This window comes from Labrus mixtus, chromosome 2 (genome assembly GCF_963584025.1).
Source record: "Labrus mixtus chromosome 2, fLabMix1.1, whole genome shotgun sequence".
In the NCBI taxonomy this organism is placed as follows: domain Eukaryota; kingdom Metazoa; phylum Chordata; class Actinopteri; order Labriformes; family Labridae; genus Labrus; species Labrus mixtus.
Window position 1 is genome coordinate 32,648,225 of NC_083613.1, and position 24,143 is coordinate 32,672,367.

The window sequence follows — 24,143 nt, forward strand, 5'->3', positions numbered from 1 at the left end:
CGTTTGACTGTTTTTAAACAGAAAAATATCTAACTAGCGTGTACCCGAGTACACATACTAAAATATTCAGATTACTATAAAGACCCATCCCTAGTGTAACTTGGGTAAAGTTGTGTATAAGTGAAAATGAGTCACCATTGTCCATGTCTAGAAAAGTTTCCCGCAAGTGTTTATGACGCACAAGGAATATATATAACAAGTGAATTGAAGGACAAGGAGAAAAAGAAAAAGCACTGCACAGCTCGACATTCTCTTCACTCTCATATTTTTGGATAGCAGCATTGCTCTTTTTGTATTGTATGTGTGATATGATTTGTAAAATATGACTCTGGCCTCTGGCATTATCTTGTTATTTGTCAAACACCGATGGATGACCACTGCATTCCACTTATATCTTAAACATGTTTTACCGCTGTCCTTCTCTCGCTCCCTCATCCTCCACTTATCCTCCCCTCAGGGCTGCAGTGCAACCATGTCTCATTGTCATGTTGATTGATAGGAGGCCTTCGGGAGACGTAGTGAAAGATAATGCAGAGGCAGAGAAGATACCGCACATGCAATCTCATGCCTAAGGCTCGGCCATGCAGAACATGAGCATCTTCCCGACATGCTGAACCACATGGTGCAACATTTTGTCTTCTGTAAAGTCTGCAGAGCACACAGCCTCACAGAGGAACAATATGTTACTCCTAATGTTGATTCTCATTAACTTTAATGGCAGCGGAATACAAAGCAGAATAATCTGCCTAATGGGATTTTCATCTTCAAGTGGCATGTATTGCTTTTCTTGTGCAGGGTCTAATGTATAGATGCAGGAGGGTTTATGCAGCTTCGAAATGCACTTTGCAATCGTCCTCACTGAAGGGAAAAGTGCCAGTTTGTCCCTGGTGATTTTTTTATTTCCATGTCATGATTAAAATGTCTTCATTTGGGCAAGAGGTTTTTTTTAACTTCTGGTATCTCTTCCCTTATTTCAGTGACATAGACAGTGTAATCTCATTTACAGAGACCCAACATGAATCCACCATTAATCTATCATAGAGTCTGAGAGCTTCTTCTCTCTTTACTGGCCAGACCTCCTGCATTGTTCATGTGATGCCTGAGGTCCCAAAGTTACCCGATCCCTTTTCTTTACTTTGGTTTCACCAGAATCCAAGCTCTTATTGCAACTAATATCTGATTTGAACTGTAAGTTTGACAAATTCCACATGGCACTAAAAGTCCACTTCCACTATTTTTCTCTAACTCTAATATGTGTCTCTAGTCTGTCTACAAACCCCCCAATGATGAGAAAAGTCCATCCTCTCCGTCTTTTACCTGCTTCACTTTTCAGAAAATGTGTGCTCAAACAGGCCGTTTGGAGATTTTCCCTTCATGACATCACAAAGGGCAGTAGCCCCTCCCCCAGGTGGGTGACACTCCCACAGCTAGGTGTTTGTTCTGCCCTCTGAGTCTGCCTTCTCACCGTAAACAATAGGACATGGAGCGAGAAAGCACAGAGTACACCCAAGCCCTTCCAGAGAGGGGACGTGGTCAGACACAGCTCATTTACATATTTAAAGATACAGACACAGAAACAGCCTGTTCTGAGCAGGGCTGAAATAGAGGGGTTTATAGACATGATCAAATACAGGATCAGAGTGGATTTAGAACAAGAAACTTCACACACATGTTTTGAGGAGCTTATTTACACTGATTGAAGAGGAGGAGAATATGTGACCTTTAATAATACTGTAATGAAACGACTACAGAGACCTACTGTAGGAACAGGCAGGGGAAATCCATCAATGATTTTTAAATGAAATTGATTTTTTGAGACATTATCATCACATTGTATTCCTCACCCACATCAGACCATCTCTGTAATAATACAGTACAAATGCCAAGAAGCCTCAAACATGAGACGTTTGCCCATTTGTCTATCCTAATGTGAAAATGAACCCAGTAAGCTGACCACTCCCCCATTCAGACAGACACACCCCCCTTTAAAGCTCCTTCTTTACCCGAATGTTTCCAGGATTCCTCTATGAGAGAAAAACAGGGCCAGCTCACACACACATACACACACACACACACAAACGTGTTTACACAATGTAAACCAAATATGCACATTCAGCTGCAAAGAACAGCGAAAAGGTCATGTCACACACATTTCCCATCTAAATCTTGCAAATCCCCATCTGACAGGCGCACACACACACACACACACACACACTGACACACTCTTAACTCAACCTCTCCATCTCTGCCAGTCTCAGCGTGGAAGCACAACGCTCCGTCACACTAACACACACTGACGGTGTTGTGGAGAAAGTAGCCCCTGCAGCGGTGTGTCTGTCTGCTCCGAACAGCAGAGCGGCGCCGAAGTGGTGAAAGTCATCAGAGCAACGCTTTCTGAGATCAGACAGCGACTTGGGTAGGTGGTGGAAATGGTAACGAGGGCCAGGGCCCGTGTCTGTCAAACCTGTCAGGATGGTGTGAGATCAAAAGTGAGGTCATCACTCGTAAATGTCACCGTTCAGTTCAGCGGAAAAAAACACTGCATTGTTGTTGTTGTTGTTGTTGAAGAAGAATTCTATTTGATGAAGAAATGATTTATTTTGTATCTGTTTGAAAGTGTCGTTTGAAACAGCCGGCACCATCACAACATTTCATCATAGTTTCATCAAGAGACACACACACACACACACACACACACACACACACACACACACTGCACTTGTCAGATTAGCCTTTCATCCTGTATTTTTATATATACAATTTAGTCTCTATTCAAATATAGTTTTTTTAAATATTTATCTGTCTCTAGTGCTTTGTGTGGGTGTTTGTCTGCGCGCTCAGAGATAGCGACCAGAGTTTTTCAACCTCTGTCATCATCGAAAGATAAGCTATGAAGAATCAAGGCGACATCGAGGGGAAACAGAAAATTACAGAGGGAAAGAAATGGAAAAATAAAAGAAAGGAATAAGTGAAGAAAATAAAGATCGGACAAGGGTTTTTGAATTTTGACTCGGGCGTCTTCAGAACAAAGTCAAACTAAGACAAAAGCCTCTCACAGCGGCTGTATGCAAACACGAGGAGCTGAAGCTGAACTGTTGAGACACAGAACAAATCCAGCCATGCTCCGACTCTTCCCTCACCCCTCTCTCCTCTCCTCTCCTCTTCTGTCCTCCTCTCCTCTCGTGCCTCTCCTCTCCTCTCGTGCCTCTCCTCTCCTCTCGTGCCTCTCCTCTGCTCTCCCCTCCTCTCCTCTCCTCTCCTCTTCTGTCCTCCTCTCCTCTCGTGCCTCTCCTCTCCTCTCGTGCCTCTCCTCTCCTCTCGTGCCTCTCCTCTCCTCTCGTGCCTCTCCTCTCCTCTCGTGCCTCTCCTCTCCTCTCCTCTTGTGCCTCTCCTCTGCTCTCCTCTCCTCTCCTCGCCTCCTCTCCCCTCCTCTCCTCGTGTCTCTCCTCTCCTCTCCCCTCCTCTCCTCTCCTCTCCTCTCCTCGTGTCTCTCCTCTCCTCTCCTCTCCTCTCCTCGCCTCCTCTCCTCTCCTCTCCTCTCCTTTCCCCTCCTCTCCTCTCCTCTCCTCTCCTCTCCTCTCCTCTCCTTTCCCCTCCCCTCCTCTCCTCTCCTCTCCTCTCCTCTCCTCTCCTCTCCTCTCGTGTCTCTGCTCTCCTCTCCTCTCCTCTCCTCTTCTCCTCTTCTCCTCTGCTCTCCTCGATCACTTTGAAGGAAAGAAGCGCTGAAAAAGAGAAGTGACAGAAACTGTCAGCATTAATAAGCGTTGTAGCTGTCTGTCTTTCTTTGTGTCTTTAATATCCCACCATCCATCCCATCTGCCGTCATGAAATCCAATTTGCCTCGACAACGTTGAACGAGCGCTGAAAAAATGTCAAAATCAGATGGAACAATGAATATTTCTAAAGCTGAATCAAGAGGAGGGATTAAGATTAAGCATTGTGATGTATTCTCCATCATCAGCAGCTGGTTAGATTCTGCTCTCTTCTGTAGGCTATGAAATAAGCGCATTGATCATCCCATCATGTGTGCTCCGACGGCTTATTAAAATGTATTTGAGATCATTGGTATTCATTGTGTTTGCTTTATCGCCACCATGATATTTCACTCCCTTCATGCTTCATTTGCTGCATTTCTATATTCCACAGGCCTGCCCTCCACTCAGTCCTCACACTCCCATTGTTCAGATTCAAAGAGAAAAGCCGTCCCACTCTGCTCCGTCTGCACACGGCCCTGTCCTCTCTCGGCTAATGAACAGTAGAGCTCCTGTGCAGTAATAATTAAAGTGCGCATCATTTGTAGTAATTGAATGTAGGTGTGGGAGTCAGGAGAGTGGATGTAATGGAGCTGGTAGAGGAAGCTGCACGGTGCACCAATCCACTGGTTTGTGTTGTTTCCTCTCTGCTGATTAAAGGGGAGGGGGAAGTGGACAGGGGCGATGAAAAATTGGTCTAGCAGTGAAAATAGGGTTCAACCAATAAGTATTTTAGACTTTAACACGATACTGGCAAAAATCAAACGATATCCATACTTGAAAAAATAGAAGTCCTAGGCACCCGATATTGATGAAAATCCTGGTTTTTAATCACCAGAAATTGCAGGCAAACTCCGGCACACAGTCTAATCTGCAGAAATACACTGGCAGCATTTCCGTACCAAAGCATCGCATTTGTATTTGTGCATTTTTGTCCTCCTCGGCTCTCTGTTTGCGACAGACAAACAGAACAAAGCTGTTTTTTTTTGGGTTTAATGCTGATGCTCAAGGGCGTCGTCTACTGGATCAAAAAGTTGCACATCTTTTATTAGATAGGACAGCTGAAGAGAGACGCTCTTGGGGGGATGACATGCAGCAAAGGGTCGAGGTCGGATTCGAACCCACGGCCGATGAGGACTTAGGCCTCTGTACTTAGGGCCTGAAACATGTACGCTAGGCCATCCAGCGCCCCTAACGGATTAATTTGAAAACATGCGGTGTCGAAAAGTATTGAAGTGTTGACAACCTTTAATAAAGAATAGAGAAAGAGCTGAAAGTCATGAGAGAGAGAGAGAGGAGGAAGAAGATGATGAAAATCAAACTGAGCAGTGTGCACACACATCACATGTGAATGAATGTGTACTTGTCTGAGCTGGAGGTGGTGGTTTTGAACAAGTCTCCAGAGCTGTCCCGAGGTGCCCAGACCGACTGCAGCGATGATGTCATCTGGAGACAAAATCCTGAAGCTGACAGCAAATAATGGGGAAACAACAGGCAGAGCACCATGACAGCACCCATGGTGATTTCACCGGGACATGTCTGCCTATTCTTAGTCACAGCTGGAAGCCCCTGCATTTAAAATTACACTCACTAAGATGAAATATCTAAAACAAAACATTCCCGAGCCCCACAGAGTTATTAAGCACTAATTAAATATTCCCATAATGCGTCATGGGATATCATCGTGATTCTCTGCTAGGGGTGCAACTATTAGTCAACACTGTCAACAACAATCAATACGACAAATTTAGTTGCCAAAGGATTTAATTGTTAATTATTCCTCAGAAGAGTCTTTTTTTGTTCATGCTGTGCACGGAAATAATTCTGTTTTCCAGCGCTGAGCTGTTGAGGAGTGAGTCATCTCGGATCCTCTCTATCATAGCTAAGAGTGTAGATAACATAATAGCTGCGGCCAAGGCAACATCGTGTTCTAAAACTACATTTGTGAGGCAGACCTTGTTTATCGTGGCAGCATGTCTGTTATTACAATCGCACTTGGAAGCAAAAAATGGCATGTTGGATGTCTCTAATTTAAAATAATTGAACATATCCTCCTCCTCTTCTTCGGTTTAAATAAGTCTCAGAGCTCCTCAAAACATGTGTGTGAAGTTTCTTGTTCTGAATCCACTCTGATCCTGTATTTGATCATGTCTATAAACCCCTCTATTTCAGCCCTGCTCAGAACAGGCTGTTTCTGTGTCTGTACCTTTAAATATGTAAATGAGCTGTGTCTGACCACGCCCCCTCTCTGGAAGGGCTCGGGTGTACTCGGTGCTCTCTCACTCCATGTCCTATTGTTTACGGTGAGAAGGCAGACTCAGAGGGCAGAACAAACACCTAGCTGTGGGAGTGTCACCCACCTGGGGGAGGGGCTGCTGCCCTTTGTGATGTCATGAAGGGAACATCTCCAAACGGCCTGTTTGAGCACACATTTTTTGAAAAGTGGAGCAGGAAGAAGACGGAGAGGATGGACTTTTTGAAGACTTTTTGTGATGGACTAGGGACACATGATAGTGTTAGAAACACTAAAGTGTATTTAGCTTAATATGTGACCTTTAACAGTCCATATTAAAGTCAACCTGTGAGTTCACTCTCATTTATATTTTCAGTCCCTCACCTTTAAACCTTTCCCCAACACAACACTTCATCTTTATCTGCTTCTCTTTTTTTTCCTGGTCCCCTCCTACCACTAAACACTAAACAGAAGAGCTAACTCTTTGCATATTGCTATAGATACCGTACTGTGCACTGAAGCAACATTTACACTAGTTGTGTTGAAAACCAACAAAAAAAATATGGCTACTATTTATTGCATTAAGTAATCGTGCAAAAGTTTATCCGTTGAGTTGATGAATCATTTCAATAATTAATTAAATATGTGTGTTTTTTTCTTATTTTAGTAGCTTCCTGTGTGTGTCTGTGTGTGTGTGTGTGTGTGTGTTCCTGTGACGAAAGTACACCGCTCTCCGGTTAATTTACCGTGTCAACTCCAATCCAGCAGGCCCTTCTGTCAGCTTTCATTAAACCACAAATGGTTTTCTTCTCATGAATATGCAACCCCCCCCCCAAGCCAATCAGAGACCCATCCTATTCTGACACACCTAATACCTCTCTCTTTCAATGTGTGTATGCAAGCGTACGCTCTCGTTTGACTAAGTCAGTGGTCTTGTGTTGTTTACATCTGCAGCCATGCTTACAGAGCGGATTGTATCGACACATGCATCTCATTCACACACACACACACACACACACACACACACACACACACACACACACACACACGGAGGAAAATGATTGGCAGGCTCACCACAGGAAGGATTATAGTTCAGAGCTGTCTCACAAACCCACCACATATATGATAGAGAGTGTACTTCAAGACGTTTTCATTTCCAGAGACGGAGCTCAATAATGCTTGATATGTGAATACTCACTCCCTCAGACTGGATTTCATCATTCTCAAAATACCTACTTGTATGTTATCATGCTGTGATTGGTTTGTCGGTCTGGACTGTGAGTTTTAACACTTTTTTTCATGTTCAAATCGAAGCAGCTCTGTGCTTCACTGAAATAGAGCTCGCACAGGTTGATGTGTTGGGCTTAACATTTTACCGTCGTAATCTGAAGGTTTAATTGCATCAGACAAGTTTGACAACAGTAAAAACCTTCCTCTCCATCCCGCTGTAGAGTGCCCTCTCTTTGCCCTCTGTCCTTTTAACAAAGATAAACAAACACACACACACACACACAGGCTGCCAGAACACCCGGGGGGCACAATCATGCTCTCTAAATGGAAGCAGACCCACTCTTTTTTTCGTTGCTCTTTTCTGTTTCGCTAAGCATTCAACCTCAGCGGAGGAATCCGTTACATATTGTAGCTTTCACACAATAGAGGCTTTAGTCAAAGATATTCTTATATGCTAAAGAAACATACCCCTGCCTGCGCTGTCTCTGACACGGCGGCGCCCCCACTGTGCTGGGATATGAAAGCTCTTCTTTTCTTTTTTTTTTTTGGTAGAGTTCACACTGACAAAGACTTTCCCCCACTGGATGAAATTTCTGAATTTAGTGACATAAAAAGGGTTTAATGGAGAGGAGTCATAGATGTTGTACATCGAACGTCCCCTTTGTGTCCTGAACTTTGCCATAAAAAGTGGAGCTGGGCGGACGTGCTGTGGCTGTTTCATGCTGTGATTTCAGTCACAAAGGCAGATAGAGCGACTTCTCCTGTACGTTTTTTTTTGGTATTCTGTATGGACTCTTAGTGAAGCTGCATCTGGCCGGCGATTTAATTTCAAGTCCATCAAGTTAATTCTTCCAACCGTCAAAATTGTGCTGCTGGGACATTGAAATTGGATGAGGGAGAGGAGTCAGCTTTCTGTGGAGACACACACACACACACACACACGCACGCACACGCACACGCACACACACACACACACACACACACTTACACAAAAAGCATGGTCTAAGTTTTCAGTCGCCCCGTTTGGAGACAGTAACAAGAATTCTCTTCACGCTTCACACATCTCTGTCCTCAGGAGGAATATGATGTACCGTGACACTAAATATTCAGTCCAATATGGTGGCTAAAGCAGAGCCCTGTGTGTGTGTGTGTGTGTGTGTGTGTGTGTGTGTGTGTGCAGAAGTGTGCTTTTTGTATTTATTCCACCCTGTGCCAGTGGGGGAAGCCAATCACGGCATGAAATGGTGCACCAGCAGCTCACCGCTTTCTCTCATTGAATCTTAAGTCTGCATTTATCTGACTCAAACACAAACAGCAGCAGCAGCTCTGTGCTCCATTCTTCACTAAAGGCCCAAACTACTTTTGAAGTTGATCTCTTGAAACAAGTTTCTTCATGCTCATACGTTACTTTCTGTACAAGTCTTATCCGAGTAAATATCGTCTCAGGTGTCTCCACTTTCTTGATGTTTCAATCTTTGATTTGTTAACGTCCTTGTTGTTGAAGGTGAAGTTACAACATAACTGGAACAGTGACACATCAATCGACTTTTGCATGCATTGATCGCTCTGGACATTTTCAACATGAAGTATGTTATTGACTTACACAATGGATTATAAATGGAACACTCATTTCAGGGACATGTCCATTAACAAATGGTTTTTTGTGATAGCGGCACCCCTGACCTCAGATTGCTTCGTTTGCTTAGTATTCTCTTTTGTTTATTGGACAATCCATAAAGTAAACATGCAAACAGTTTAAAAGACTCCTGGAATTGGTAGAGTGGGATTGTCTGGCACAACTTCACCCAACTAACAAGGTGAATGAAGAGTGAAAGGCTTGAAGAGGTGGAAATGCTCCAGCAGCACTTTGTAGTATGTAGATTAACTTTTTTTTAAATAAGTTAGACCGATGTGTTTCGGCCTGTGGCCCTGATGCTGGAGCATTGCGACCTCTTCTGGCATTGGCAGAAGCTGTAAACCCAGAGACTGTACCCTGGAAAATACGAGTCAGATTAGTTTCTCCTCTGTAATTGCTGTTGACAAAGCCGACATCAGCTGTCATGAGACCAAACAAAAACCTATACAACACTCGGCTTGTGCGTCGATGAAGAACGCAGCTAGCTGCGAGTTCACTAATGTGAATTGCAATAATAATTCCCCCGGGTGCTGGAGAGGCTGCTTTGAGCTTTAGTAGGTTGAACAGAAGGTGAAAACAGAGATAACACCATTAGCTCATAATAAGGACGCTTTCTCTAACATATGGGAAATGTGTTGGTACCGTGGTCGTCAACAGTTATGTGACACTGATGCTAATACCCCTTTGTGATTGGGTAACTCTAACATCTGTACGGCTCTGACATCTGGCTTATTTCCCCTTAAACTGAAGACCTTGGTTAGCTTCACTTCGTCCTGTTGAAGTGGTGGAAATGCATAGAAGACCTTAAGCTGTTAAACTTGCCCGTTTGCATCAATAGATGAGAAATGTTCCAAATGCACTTTTAACCTTTTTCATTTGAGTCCTTTTACATCTGACTCTTTTTGTGTTCATTCTTTTTTCAGGATTAGTGAAGCTTTTTTTTAAAAAAAAGGCTTTGAATTGTTTGTGATTAGAAAATAAATTGCTGTTCTCTGTTTTTATAGTTGATTCTTTGCAGTTCAAGGTTAGGATGAAGCACATGTGGAAACATCTTTAAACCTGCATTCCTTTTTATTCCAGTTTAACATCATCGCCCTCGTTAGTCGACACCAGAATTACTACTTGGTTAAAGGAATTATTCATATTTTGGTCTTTGGTGCCGGTCAAATGTTTTGCTCAAACTTCATCCAGCCGCCCGCTACAAGCCGGGGCTGCAGCCAAAGAATGAATAAATTGTGTACAGTTTAAAAAATTCTTTCATTTGGGCCTTCTTGCCTTTATTGGACAGAACATCTGTAGAGAGGAAATGTTGGGTGTACCGAGCGAGGGAAGACATGCCGCAAAGGGCCGAGGTCAGATTCAAACAAACAGCCGCTGTGATGAGGACTGTAGCCTCTGTAGATGGGGCCCACGACATAAACGCTCACGCTACCCGGCGCCACAATTGTGTTCAAGTTTGACTGTTTTCAGAGTCTTTTCTTGTTGGTTTAACAGGACCTAAATTTCCGTTAAGCCGAAAAGGATATTAGTTGGCTGGGTAAATCCATTATTATAAATGGATGCACCTTGCCAACCAAGCTAACATTATCCTTGGCTAATAGCTTAGCATCTGCCGTCTTCAGCTCCAACTTCTCTTCCTAACAAGGCGACTGCCCTCCAAAGAAACAAGACAAAAATGAAAGAAAATGTTGAATTTGAGGAGTTAAACAGGAGGCTGACAAACCATCATATCACAGTAACATACTGTACACTCATTAAATACACTGAATGTTTCTGATGAAAGAGCCTACTGTACTGAGCAGTCAGATTTCATCACTAATCGATAGCTAACTTTAATGTTAAGAGTCACAGTAGCACTCAAAGCTAAAGTGGTCATTGCAGTGTTTCATCTTGATTCTTGTTCTTTTTCTTTGTAAACTTCTGTTCTTTCTCTAGCTGCTTCTTTTCCTTCAAGTCTTGTTTTAGTCTACCCGTCTCCCACCCACACACACACTCACTCACTCACACACTCTTTCCTGTTTTTGACTCCTCTGCCCTTTGAGCTTGAGTGAGTCAAACCATCTCCCACTCTGCGGTAATGTCGCTGCTGTTTATCTTCGGCTTCTGTCCATTACATACAGCTTCTGTGGTCACAGTGCCCTTCACTCCCAGAGATATTACACCAGTTAGATCTGAGAGAGGTTTCATCCAATCAGGGCAGACAAGGGCACTCATTCCCTTGATGGTGATTGTTGGTCATTTTTCCAGTGTATTTTCCATCAAAAGTTGGCGTTCAGATCTCAGCTATAGGATCAGCTTTTCAAAAAGGCGGGTCTCATTCATCACAGCTGGTCGTTTGCGATCGTTGGGAGAGCAGCTTCTGTGACTAATTCTGACACAGCGATTTGTCAAGAAACGCAGACTCATAGAGAACAATTAGCCCCCTGACTGGAAACGACATTTGATTCATCAAACCATTGGAACATATGTAAGATTTACTCATGACTTGAACTCACAAATAGAGTTGTCAGAATTTGTGATATAAAAAGTTTTTAAGTTGCAAAGTCAGTTTTTAGTTACTCCTAAACTAAATATGTCATTACATAACTAGTAAACATGAATACCTGTTTTGATCCCACAGCAACAAAAGAGAGACTAAAGCACCCCAGAGTAAAATACATATTTTCAAGATATGTATAAATGCCTCAGTTTGGGCTTTATGTTTAATTAACTGTGCTTAACCTCTCACATATTTAACCTCTAACAAGTGTACTCTAGGGACGTTCCAAGCCGACTCATTTCCGAGTTGGCTAAACGGAAATTTAGATTACGTTAAACCGACTTCTCTAAAGGAAAGAAAACATTCAGAATTCAAATTGTCGGCGGATAAACGTTGTGATTTGGTTTGCCTAGTTTGGCTAACGTTAGCAGCACTAGCACCGCCAGCCTTTGGTCCTCCCTGCTGCTTAACATCCACACGGCTGTGCTGAATGTAAATACTCATCGCTCTGGGTGTTATGCTACACACAGCGCTGCTCCTACGAGAAGCTCACTGTGCTCGTTTACATCCTGGTTGTAGAGCTGGGAGAGCAAGCACATTAACCGGAGCTACAGCCCCAGCTAGTGGTGGGTAGCTGAGATATATGTAGCAAAGACCAAACTATTAATAAGTGGATTAACAGTCGAGTTATTCTGGTGCCAACTAGCGAGGATATTTAACCATTTAGTCGACTAAACTTGCACACCCTCACTAAACCCCCGTTTATAAGTCTCACTTGCGAGGAGGACGCTGTAAAACTGAGAGTGCAGGGCGTCAGAGTTTAGTGCAAAACGATGAAATCAATATCTATAGAAGGCTCGTGTTCAACATGAGAAGTTGCACCACAATCAGTGCAAAGACATCTTTCTCTCTATGTTTACCTGCAGAGTACAGTGAGCGCACATCATCCACTATTTGTTCTTTATTTTAGCTCTCTCTCTGCTTTACTGCAACAGGGCTATTTTAATAATTACCTTTTTGACTCTTCCTTTTTTTCATTGTTATTTTTCTCAGCTTAGTACAACGTGAAGCATCTAATCAAACAGAAGGTCAAAGCACTTCATTCATTATCATTTTACAAACAAAAATAAATCACAGTTATTGGACGGTTGGCTCGTTTAAGTGCTATTTAGAGGCTCTGCCAAGACGCATTTTGGGGGAAAACACTGCCCATATTTATACTGTCATTATGATAAATCACTTTCTCAGTGCGGCCCCCTTCATTTAATTTGCTTGACCCTCAACATGGATGTTTATCCATTAACCGGCCAATCACAAAGATGTCACCACGGCAACCCTCTGACACACTGTGACACTGCGATTCATCACAGGCAGAGGACATGACACTGTCGGTCTGAGACGAACACATCGGCGGCTGAGGAGATAACTCACTGAACGGAGGATTCCTTCAAATGTTACTCGAGATCGAGGCGGACGATGACCTTGCACCGGAGCTGCTCGGCGTCGGAGCCCATTGGCTGTAATTGCCTGTCAGGCTGCAGACATGGGGTTTGACAGAGTGGACGGACAGAGTAATCCAGGTGTTTGCAGTGTCAATATGGGTCCTGCCAAGTCCTCTGATAGGAGGCTAGGAGAACACAATCTGATCTATGTGTCCCTTATGTCCTCCAGCTGTATCTTATTAGCCTGTTTACTGCATCATATATGCTGCACGTTCCCTCCAGTCCTCTTTACTCTTACTGTGTTTGGATCGGTTAATTTGATGCAGAGCTGCATCCAGTGATCTGGAACGGCCAGGCCCAGAGGGGGTTAAAGGACAGGCTATGTTATACATTTTGAGGCGAGGCCAATTAAAGCTTCAAAAGTCATCAATAAAATATTTAAAGGGATACTTCACCCGTTGAAACATGAGTCTGTATTGACATCGGGTCATGTAGTAGAAATGTGAAATACATTTTTAGGTTGGTACCTTCTTGGCCGAATCACCAAATCCCATATTATATTTTTTCTCCATCATCATCTTTCTCCACAGAGCCTGTTAGCATAGCTACCAAGCAATATGGCGGACGTTAAGTTTTGATTCTGGGAGTGAGTTCCCACCCACTGATCTGTGATTGGTCTGTAGCTTCAGTGGTCGAAAACACGATGAACTAGCGTTGTAGTTTCACCCCGCTAACCGCAACAGCTTCCGATGACGCAAAATGGCGATTTTTGCGTCACTGGAAGCTCCTTTTCAGATTTAGAATTACAGAACTTTCCATTCTCAGGGGAAAATGAGGTCGGGACAAAAATACTACCAGGTCTCTAATGATACAAAGATTAATGCAAATGGGTGAAGTATCCCTTTAAATCTATTTGGGGAAAAATGATCTCTAGTGATTGAGTGAAAAACTGGATGCTTCTCTACGCAGAAAGTCTTTCTAGTTTAAAGGAAGACGCTTTAACCCTGAGCCAAACACTTCCTGTTCTTATGTCATGAGCTATTGTGATATTTATTTGAAGGTTAACTTCTTCATTTTGCTTTTAGCACTTGAGGAGATAGACCGACATATGTGACAAAGCTCTTTTACACCTCAGGTCACACCTACACATAACTAATCCCATTCATGTACATTCACACACCACCGACGAAGCAACTCAGGGTTAAGTATCTTGCCGAAGGACATATCAGACATGTAGCTGCAGGAGCTGGAGATCAAACTCTGACCTTCCAGTCGAGAGTCAACCGACTCTACCAACTGAGCCTCAGCCGCCCACAACTAAAGCTCTCTGTTTGTGTGTGTGTCTCCAACTTTCAGTCCCCTTTCTTCTTGTTCTCGGTCATTATAACCGAATCCAGAGACACCCTGACCCCGTCACTGTAATTACCTTAACAAGGTCTTTTCTTCAGCCACAGTATTCTACCTCTCTTAAGCTGCATTTATTGTGAGTGATTATGTGTTGAGAAGACTTTTCAGCGATGATGTCGACCAATGATATATTCATCTTTGCACACACACACACACACACACACACACACACACACACACACACACACACACACATTCCCGCCCCTGTCTGCTATACAAGGTGAAAGAATGGAATTGGCCCTCACACAGACACAGACAGCACAGAGACCTGGTGTAATTAGTTTGTGGCCTTTCATAAGCCACAGTCTTGGTGGCTGCCTCATTCTCATAACGTGTATCAAAGGGTATAAAAGTGAGCCCGTGTTCAGACAACAGACTCCAGAGTGTCTGGCCTGTAGAAAAGCCAGTTTATGACACACGATCAGAAAAACAGTGCTGGGGCGCTGTGCTCAGAGGAAACGAGAGATCAGGCTGTAGATATAGAGGTTAAAGACTGAGATGATTTAAAGACTTTAAGAAATCACAGACGGGCTCGAGCAAAGAGGAGCTGCTCTAATGAGGTTAAAGTGGTGTCTCAGTAGGTGTGTGTGTGTGTGTGCGTGTGTGTGTGTGCGTGCGTGTGTGTGCGTGTGTGTGTGTGCGTGTGTGTGTGTGTGTGTGTGTGTGTGTGTGTGTGTGTGTGTGTGTGTGTGTGTGTGTGTGTGTGTGTGTGTGTGTGTGTGTGTGTGTGTGTGTGTGTGTGTGTGTGTGTGTGTGTGTGTGTGTGTGTGTGTGTGTGTGTGTGTGTGTGTGTGTGTGTGTGTGTGTGTGTGTGTGTGTTACAGAAAGGGGGAAACGTCTGCCTCTCTCTGTGTGTGAGGCCTGTGCTCCACATGGCAGTATATCATCATGTGCTCCTTGCATAAACATGTATCCATGCAGATGTTACAGAATGGATACGGCTGCAAAGCAACCTTAAAGTAAAAGCAAATCCATATCGACTTATGTGGAAAAGTAAGTCGAGAATAGCAAAGATGGGGTCGTTTGGGCTTGAGCCAGTGATTGGGAAATGTCAACCAACCCTAACTCATCAGTTTTGATTTGATGAAGGATAAGATTTGTTCACAGTAAGATGCGTATCTGACCTGATTGACAGGTGGGCGCGGTGTAACGGTTTGTCAGGAGGCTTAAAACCCGCCTCAGCTCTAAGACTTGTGTAAATCAGTGAACTTCTTGTGATGAAAGATACAACAGAAAACTCAAAGTACTTGGTCTTTTTTTCGATTCTCTGATTTTTTTTTTTTAAATTTCAGAATCCAAAACAAATCCATTATTACCCCTTTTCCTTTTCTGAGGATTATTTCCTTTTTAATATAGATGGAAATGGAAATATGGTCGACTGAAAGTTAGGCTGAGAGCGCCATCGATGGGACTCCAGCGCCCCCTGCAGTAACCGACAGATGACGTCACTTTTCATCCATTCATATTTACAGTCTATGGGTTTAACGCCTACGCTCCCAAAGCCTCACATCCGCTGTCAGTCAAATACAGACAACAACAACAACAGCAAGCGACAAAAAGAGAATGTTGGATGTTTCCTTTTTAACATAAAAAAAATAGAAACTCGTTATTTTTTGACTGGAAAAAGAAACCATATTGTGATTTCATTGGGACAATAAGAGCAAACGTCATCAGATATTTCACATTAGTGCGGCGCCCAGCAGAAGGGAATGATCTTTTTGTTTTATCAGCGTGGCAGTGAAGTGCACGGAGACAGTCGTCCAAAAGCAGGAACGCAGCCAGCATCAGATCCAGACGAGCTGCAGGCTTTTGTGATTAATATGCATGCTGTTCTTATAAGTTTGTTATGTACTCTCCGCTGTCCAGCTTTTCATTTATCCCCCTGTCTCTCTCCGCTCGCCACACAGTGCTGGGAGGCGTGGAGTCACGTGGGGTGCTGAGGAAGATCAGTGACATGCTGGAGGTGATTCTGAAGAGGATGGACAGCCTGTCTAAACTGGACAACACGTCCACCACCGACGCACGGCGCCTCGACGAGCTCAGCTCCGCTATCAACAGGTACGCTGACTTCTTCCTTCCTTTACTCCTTTTACTTGTATTTACTGAACTGTGTTTGTCACCGAAAGTCTCATGACATTAGTTGGTACTTCTAGACGTAACTGGTTACTGAAAAATGTGAAACAATATTTGCTCAGGAAATCAATTCCATTTAAAGTCACTCCGTTAATTTCTCCTTTAACACTTAATGGTTCAAATCCTGTGGGATATGTGAGTCTGTCTTGGTCTTCGTCTGTTTCATTGCAGTGATTTATACAGTATGTGTCGGGTGGGGGTTGTCGCTGCTGTATAAATTCAATGATGAAATCGTGAAACAGACTGTGGATTACAACGCGGTTTAATCGGCCGAGGTCAGACAGTTACAACACAACACAAATTGTTAACAATCACGAACCGGCAAAGTACTGACAAAGTTTCTATGTTCACAGACTTGCTTATATTCTGCTAGAAGGTACATCCTACAAATTCTTGGCTACTTTGGTACATCTCTATAAGGCAAGAAAGAAGACATCAGCTTGACTCGTAGATGTCAGACATGTACATTTCATTCTTAGCAAACCTTCTCTTACAACAGACAGTTGTCTCCAAACCAAATATAACTCTGCTGCTTTGAGATGTTTTACATAGATATGGTTACAGCTTCAAACTAAGAAGAGTTACTCTTAGATGGTAGACAGATTTAAATGGTTCATTCACAAAGTTACCAGTTGTAAATGTGAGTTGTAAATGTGTAAGTGAGCTAATTGTTGACATCTTACCTGACACACACTAAAAGATTTTCAAAACCTTTGAACGATGTTGAACATGTGAGAGATCCCACACATGACAACACATCATGTCAGTTCTTACAGTGAGAGGAGAGCAATAAGACGACCAACTCAGCACACACTAACAGATTCAGTCACCAACAACCAGAGTCTCCACTTAGGAGTAAACAAACATGATGGTCAATTAAGCTAAATGTGGCTAGCTGTTAGCTGGTACGTCCATTACGGTTGCAACATCGCTCCAACTCCTTTCCTCGTCGGTCTGATTGTGGTTTGTTTTACAGGACATGTTGTATAAACACAATCAATCAGCCGGTCCTCCATCTAACTTTATTATTTCGCTGTCGTCATGGTAATGTTTGTTGTGCTTCCTGCTTCAGTCAGCTTGCTTCCTGATTGGCTGCTGTTCAGCCTTCTGAACTTAAGTAAATTACAGGATGTCTTAAAGCAACCACAGGCATTTAATAAAACAATAGGGACGGTATGGTTGTCACGGTGAAACCTGATTAAAAACACACAAATGGTTCATCGCTAACACAAAGATAATTCTGATAATCCTGCCTCTTCTGATACAGCGTCAGGATTTCATTGGTGTGTGTAAAAGAAAAGTGTCTGGTTGGGTTTTGTGAGATGAACACTCTTTCTTTTTATAACACCACCCGTCATATTTAAGATGTATTCCTCATTCTCATTCATATCATACATCTCCTCTCTCTCTCTCTCTAGTGTAGTCATGACTTCTATCGGCTCTTCTTTTTACTCCTCGCCTCATTGTATTTCCCTCTCATCTTTTTTTTTCCTCGGTACAGTCGCTTGTGGAAATTGCTGCCTATTACCTCCAAGCCGCTGCTGAAAACAGACAAGATTGTATGACCTTGCTGCTACTGCTTTTATCAAACAACTCCTTCTCTTTACCCCGTTAGTACCAAAACATCCAATTTGTCTTTTTTCTATCTTAACGTCCTCCTCACTCCGACTCCTTTCATTTTCAAACAGACTGACTAAAACCCAGTGATGAGATACGCACTGACAGAAATCCCCTCACTTCCTCCAGCCTTGTTAAACGATCCCGGATAAGCGCTCAGGTTTAGATCTGCACAGAGGCACCAGAGCGGAAGGATGGAGCGATTAATACGCCGTGGCGTTGGTGTTAACTGCAATCAATGTCTAGTAATGGGCTGTTTAATGTGGGGGAAGGTGTTTCACTCTTCGGCCATGACTTGGGGAGAAGAGCCCTGCTGAGGGAGTGTTCACGGCACAGTGTGTGTGTGTGTGTGTGTGTGTGTGTGTGTGTGTGTGGTGTGTGTGTGTGTGTGTGTGTGTGTGTGTGTGTGTGTGTGTGTGTGTGTGTGTGTGTGTGTGTGTGTGTGTGTGTGTGTGTGTGTGTGTGTGTGTGTGTGTGTGTGTGTGTGTGTGTGTGTGTGTGTGTGGTGTGTGTGGTGTGTGTGTGTGTGTGTGTGTGTGTAACAGAAATCAATTTCTAGTTATTGCCTTGAAGCGGGCCGTTTGGGTTGGACAGGGAGGTGATGGTCGTGTTGTAATGAGGGTCGATCACGTCGTGTAACTCTCCTGTTTTATAAAAGGTTAATGGACAGTTTCCCTTAAGCCCACGACATGATGTCATCCTACAGCTTGGATAAAAAGCACCAGGCGTTTTCAGACCGCAGGAACTTTTTCATAGTTCTAGGAACCGTTGGGAACCCTCCCCCCTTTTTTTTTTATTGATTCCACACCGCAGGAACTATGGACTATTTCAGTTCCTAGAAACCTGTTTAGAGGAAGCTTTTAGCTCCTGCTCCAGAGTGTAGGTACCATGGCGATGTGAACGCAGGCAGAACAATAGTCCCCATGTTGTGTCGTTCTCAGGGAACTCCTTAGTGGAAAGTTCCTCTTTCCATTTTTCCTAGTGGAAAGCGGGAGTAATAACAACCATTTAACTGGGGAAATGTTTTTGTTTTTTTAAGTTAGCTCACTGAAAGTCTTCATAAAGTCACAACCATCCCCCCCCCCCCCCCCCCCCAAGTGGTCCCAATTGTTTGTATCCAATGGAACTTACAGACATATCAAAAGGCTGTTCTTTTAAACAAAATGAACTGCGTATTGCCGTTAAAGAACGTTAAATACATCTTTTTTTCACTCAAACAGACAAGAAGATTGTATTTTAGGTGTGTTGGGGAACTGACCCAAAACACCTCTGTCTCTTTAAATTTGTAAAAAAAATAAAATAAAATAAAAAAGACAGATGTTAGGGAACATTATTGTTATTTGACATTTTCAGAGATCACTTCTTTACTCGACCTTATAGAGATCCCGCTTTAGTTAATGTGGAGTTCATGATGTGTGGGATAAATCGCCATGGTTACGACTTGGAAGATGCCAATCGACAGTGTTTACATTAGTACCACTTGATTCATTTTCACATTTACACATCGAGTGAACACGTCGCCATGTTGCCGTGTTTCATCAGCAGTGAGGCTCTTCTTGTGGCTCTAAATAAATTGTGCATGATTAAAATAGTCTGATATTCTGGGTTTAGTCACCGTGCATGTCACACTGGGTTTAATAATCCCCAGCAGCCGTGCCGTCAGCCTCCGCTTTTCACCCCATTACACACGATAACCCGCATGGCATTTAACCTATTAACCACATTTGTTGCGGAGATGAAAACCCCGGTTTGGTTACTGTAAAGAAAGTCATTCAAACATTTCTTTAAACAGCATTCTCTTACCACATCGTGTTTCTCCCCTAAAAGAAGACTCTCTCTCTGAGACTCTCTCTCTCGCCCCCTGCTCGCCTGCTCGCCTGCAGCACGTCTCTTTTGGTCCGTCTCGGGGCTGTAACAGATTCTCATCTCAACGGGTCTACCTGCTTTAAGGTGTGTTCAAACTGAAGTCTCGCTCTCATTAAGTCCAAGATGATTCAAATAATTCTGTAAAGATTAAAACTTTACTGTGCTGTTAAAAAAATCTCAACTTATTGTAGCTCCATTCAAGTTTACATGATTAACACATTTCATTTTTTCAACCTTTGAACAATGAGTCGTTTTTTTAGGATGCGTTTTTTGGTTCTTTAATACGAAAAAAACCAAAAACTGTTTTTTGTACCAGGCTCTCAACATGTTTATTTCTGCTGTACTAATAGACTTTAACATGAGTGTTTATGGGGATTCCTCGGCTTTCGCTGCGAGCCTCAAGTGGACGCTCGAGAAACTGCAGTTTTTCACACCAGCTTCATTTTTCAACACCAGGTTGAGGTTTCCACTTCATCTCAACAGCTGGTTTGTTTCTTTTACATTTGCATTGACTGGAGTGAAGAACTATTTGTACTTTTCTAATCTAAAAAACAGGAATTCAAAGTGTGTAACTTGAAAACATCACTTCCACTCTAAAGCTTATTTGAAACGATGTTTGTACAAATTGATTTGAGACCAAACATCTTTCAGAGAGCGGGAAACAGAAACAAACTTCTGCTTCTTTTCATACTTCAATGTTCTTTGATTAAAAAAAAATAGGAACTCTTTGAACAATATGGAATTAAAAACCAAGTACACAAAAACAAAATAAAAACCCATTTCATTTCGTGATTATTTTTCTGATTACAGTGTTGTTTGCCAAAACCGCTGTTATTTTTCAGTTTAAAAAAAAAGAGATATTAGAAACTCAGCAGGGCTCTGACAGACACACACTCGAATACTTCTTTTCTAGATGATGTTCCTTTAGTTCCCCCCCCCCCCCCCCCCCCCCCCCCACACACACACACACACACACACACACACCCCTCTTCAGTCTGAGCTGTGTGAATGTCCCATGCGTGTGTGTGTGTGTGTGTGTGTGTGTGTAATAGTTCATGTAAGGTTACACTGGTTAAAACCAGTCTGGGCGTATGACCAGGGCTCAGACCCCTGACCGAGGACATAGCCCGCAGGATTAATGGCTACACACACACACACACACACACACACACACACACACTGACTGTCACATCGAGGATGACCTACGTTTTCAGCCCAATGATTTTGATTCCATCACTCGTTTCCCCCTCTCGTCCTCCTGCCTCTCTGACTCTCCAACTTCACTCTCTTAGACCCCTTTTGCTACTGTCCTTTCATACGTCTCTTCACATTCTGTGCACACACACACACACACACACACACACACACACACATTCATGAAGAGAGCATGTGAGAAAGGTAGTTGGTTATGAGTGACGTTGTAAAGTCTGATTTTTGCCCGTGGGGGAGAGGAGAAGAATGGGAAGATCGAGCTTTATAAAAGCATACCCCGAATCCAGGCCAGGCCGACACACACACACACACACACACACACACACACACACACACACACACACACACACACACACACACACACACAGGGCGGGAGTCCCATCTCCTCATGAGCTTCATCTCTGCTGACACACTCCCCTGTTCCAGCGAATGGGACTTGATGTCTGAGGCCCCAGCCTGCGATTCGCCCACGGGGAAGCCACTCGTTAGAGCAGAAAACGGGAGAGAGAATAACTAGGGAGAAAAAGGGAGCGGGGGAGGGGAGGGGAGGGTTAGGGACGGGCTCAGAAAATAAGAGAGAGGGAGATGAAGGAAGAGGAAAAGGATGCAGAGTTGATTCAGTGCCGCACTCTGCAGCGGATAAGAGAGGAGATTGGTAAGTCTCCCCCTTAGGCGAGCGCTCTCTGAAGATCACTGCTCTGCCTCGGATTTTACCTATTTCTGCCTCTCTTAAGCACCCAGCTACGCTCTGCCAGAATCAACCTCTATCCCAGGAGGCCTTCTACTTCCTCTGCACTCATATCAATGTCATACAGCAGCTTTAGAAGAAGCAGACCTGTCAGTGTTGAAATTATACTCTGTCTCTGATCTTTGGGAGGGAAACAACAGGTAGAAATTCCAACACTCAGATGCTAAGTATTCCTTCGTATGACAGAGTTTTAAAGCCACATTAAAAAACAGGAAATTGCGAGATTAAAGACATGCAATTACGAGAATAAAGTCGTACATTCATGAGCATTATGTCATAAGAGATGAAAATATAATGAACTCACGTTTGTATCCTTTATAATATTAATGCAGCAGAACAGTCTGTGTTTGGCGTCTAGGCTCCGCCCTCATCACTCCTCAGAGTTTTATTTTACATTCAGAGATGTATATGCTGAGGGAGTGACGGGATGACATCTTGAACCCTCTACTCGGAGTCTGCAGGTGGATGCTGGTGTGATGGTGGTGGGGGGGTGATGGGGGTGAGTGAGAGTTCAGAACTGATGCAGGTCAGAGCTGAAATCTTGCAGTTGCCAAGGCAAGTTTATTTATGTGGCGTATTTCAACAACAAGGCAATTCAAAGTGCTTCACACAAAACATCAAAAAGCATCACGACAGAGGAAAGAAAAGAAACATTCAAATAGAACATTTAAAAAATCACTGAAATTATTCAATCTGAACAAATGTTCAAATAAAAATAATTCAAATGAAATGAACTGAAGTAAAAATATAAAAAGAGTTAAAAGTTACAGTTCCAAATCATATTCAAATTGTGTAATGAAAGGCAGCTGTAAACAGGTGTGTCTTCAACCTCCATTTAAAAGAGCTGAGAGTTTCAGCAGTGTTCTGGGAGTTTGTTCCAGATATGAGGAATCGACCGCTGATTGGATGGAGGTGTCGTCACTCGTCAGGTGATTGTTGAGAGTGAGGCGTGTAAAGTGTGAAATGAGTGCAGCTCGAGTTGACTGCCTGAACGAGCTCGCAGGTGAATTTACAAGATTTAAGTCTCTCAATTTTTCAAGAGTGATGTTGTTTACAAACAGGACTGAAGTCGTCATATTAGGAGATTAAAGTTGTACACCTACTCTGTGGTTGGAATCACAGGGGGATACGCCCACTTTCCAAAAAGACATTGATTTCCATTTGCAACCTGCGCTCTCCTTTAGTAAAGACGCTTTGTACTGAATGATGTCAAAGATGAGAAACGAGTATTGCAGTATTTTTTTGTCTCATTGATATGAATAGTCCATTTATCTGTATCGCCGGGTATCCTTAGTACAACTAGGCATTTGTATCTGTGTTTCTGTATTGGAATAAGTGCTGTCGAGTATGATGTCATAACACAAGGTCATGGGTGGAGTCATTCAGGACACACCCAAAAAAAAAAAAACAAACATCATCCAAATTACACAACCCCACCCTCACATCTTCTCACTGGACCGTCGACGGCTTCGGTCCAAGAGATGCAGAGGGGACGCTGTCCTCTTCTCTTAAGAGGATGAACTCATTAGATGTAGACGGAGGGGAGGGGGGGAGAGAGAGAGAGGGAGGGAGGGAGGGGGGGAGAGAAATAAAGAGAACATGAGAGAACACATTGTATCCTTAGAAACTCTCCCTCTGGTAATCATTGATTTTCTCTTACTGCTTCCTCATTTCTCTTCTTCTTCTTCCTCAGAGTGTTCTACTTCTTACTCGGTGGATTTTTCCTCTCATAGTCCCCCCTCCCCCCCCCCCCACACTCTCCTCCCGTTTTGTCGTCTCTTTGCTCTTCCTCATTACTGTTTTGTTTCACTTCATTTGTACGAGAGCCAACTGTCTACATTCATCAAACGAGGAGGAGGAAGTTTCACCGCAAGTAGAGCGTAACAGCGAGTCATCAAATATGCATACCCTTGTGTTCTTTGATCGTAATCATCGTTTTAATGTTTCGCTCGAGCCGCATCAACCGGCTTCCACATGAAGACGCAGAGGACCTCTTTATATTTTATCATTCCTCTTTCTTTACTCAAAGGTCCCTCCTGGTATACTTGCTGTTTGCTTTGGGTTGGTTGATCTTCTCTTTACTTCCTGTCTAGTTTTATTTTTTCCCCTCCTCTCCCTTCCTCTCCGCCTTTCATCCATTTCCTCACCCCTTTTCTCCCTCTCTGTGGGGTCCGTCTCTAGGGAACGAGTCGCAGACATTAGAGGCCAGATTAGAAGGTGAAGTGAAGCCCCCCCCCCCCCCCCCCACACACCAAAAGAAGGCTTTACAGTATCACAGATGACCAGGCTTCTGTCCTTCACACTAAATCAATATTCAAACTTAAAGCTGTAGGTACCCAATCAGCTGATTCCTATCACAGCTGTGAACGTCTGTGCTGTGCTCGATGT

General features: G+C 43.3%; 2 protein-coding genes across 2 annotated transcripts in view; one reads left to right on the forward strand and one right to left on the reverse strand.

The window, feature by feature from the left end:
• LOC132992953 (uncharacterized) overlaps positions 1 to 24,143 on the reverse strand; it is a 277,165-nt gene that overhangs the window by 89,082 nt on the left and 163,940 nt on the right. The window lies entirely within an intron of this gene.
• The window catches only part of LOC132992831 (alpha-1,6-mannosylglycoprotein 6-beta-N-acetylglucosaminyltransferase B-like), a 137,842-nt gene that overhangs the window by 30,046 nt on the left and 83,653 nt on the right, over positions 1 to 24,143 (forward strand). The window contains exon 3 of the mRNA XM_061062354.1: positions 16,087 to 16,237. Coding sequence (XP_060918337.1) covers positions 16,087 to 16,237 — 151 coding nt within the window. The remainder of the gene's footprint in view (positions 1 to 16,086; positions 16,238 to 24,143) is intronic.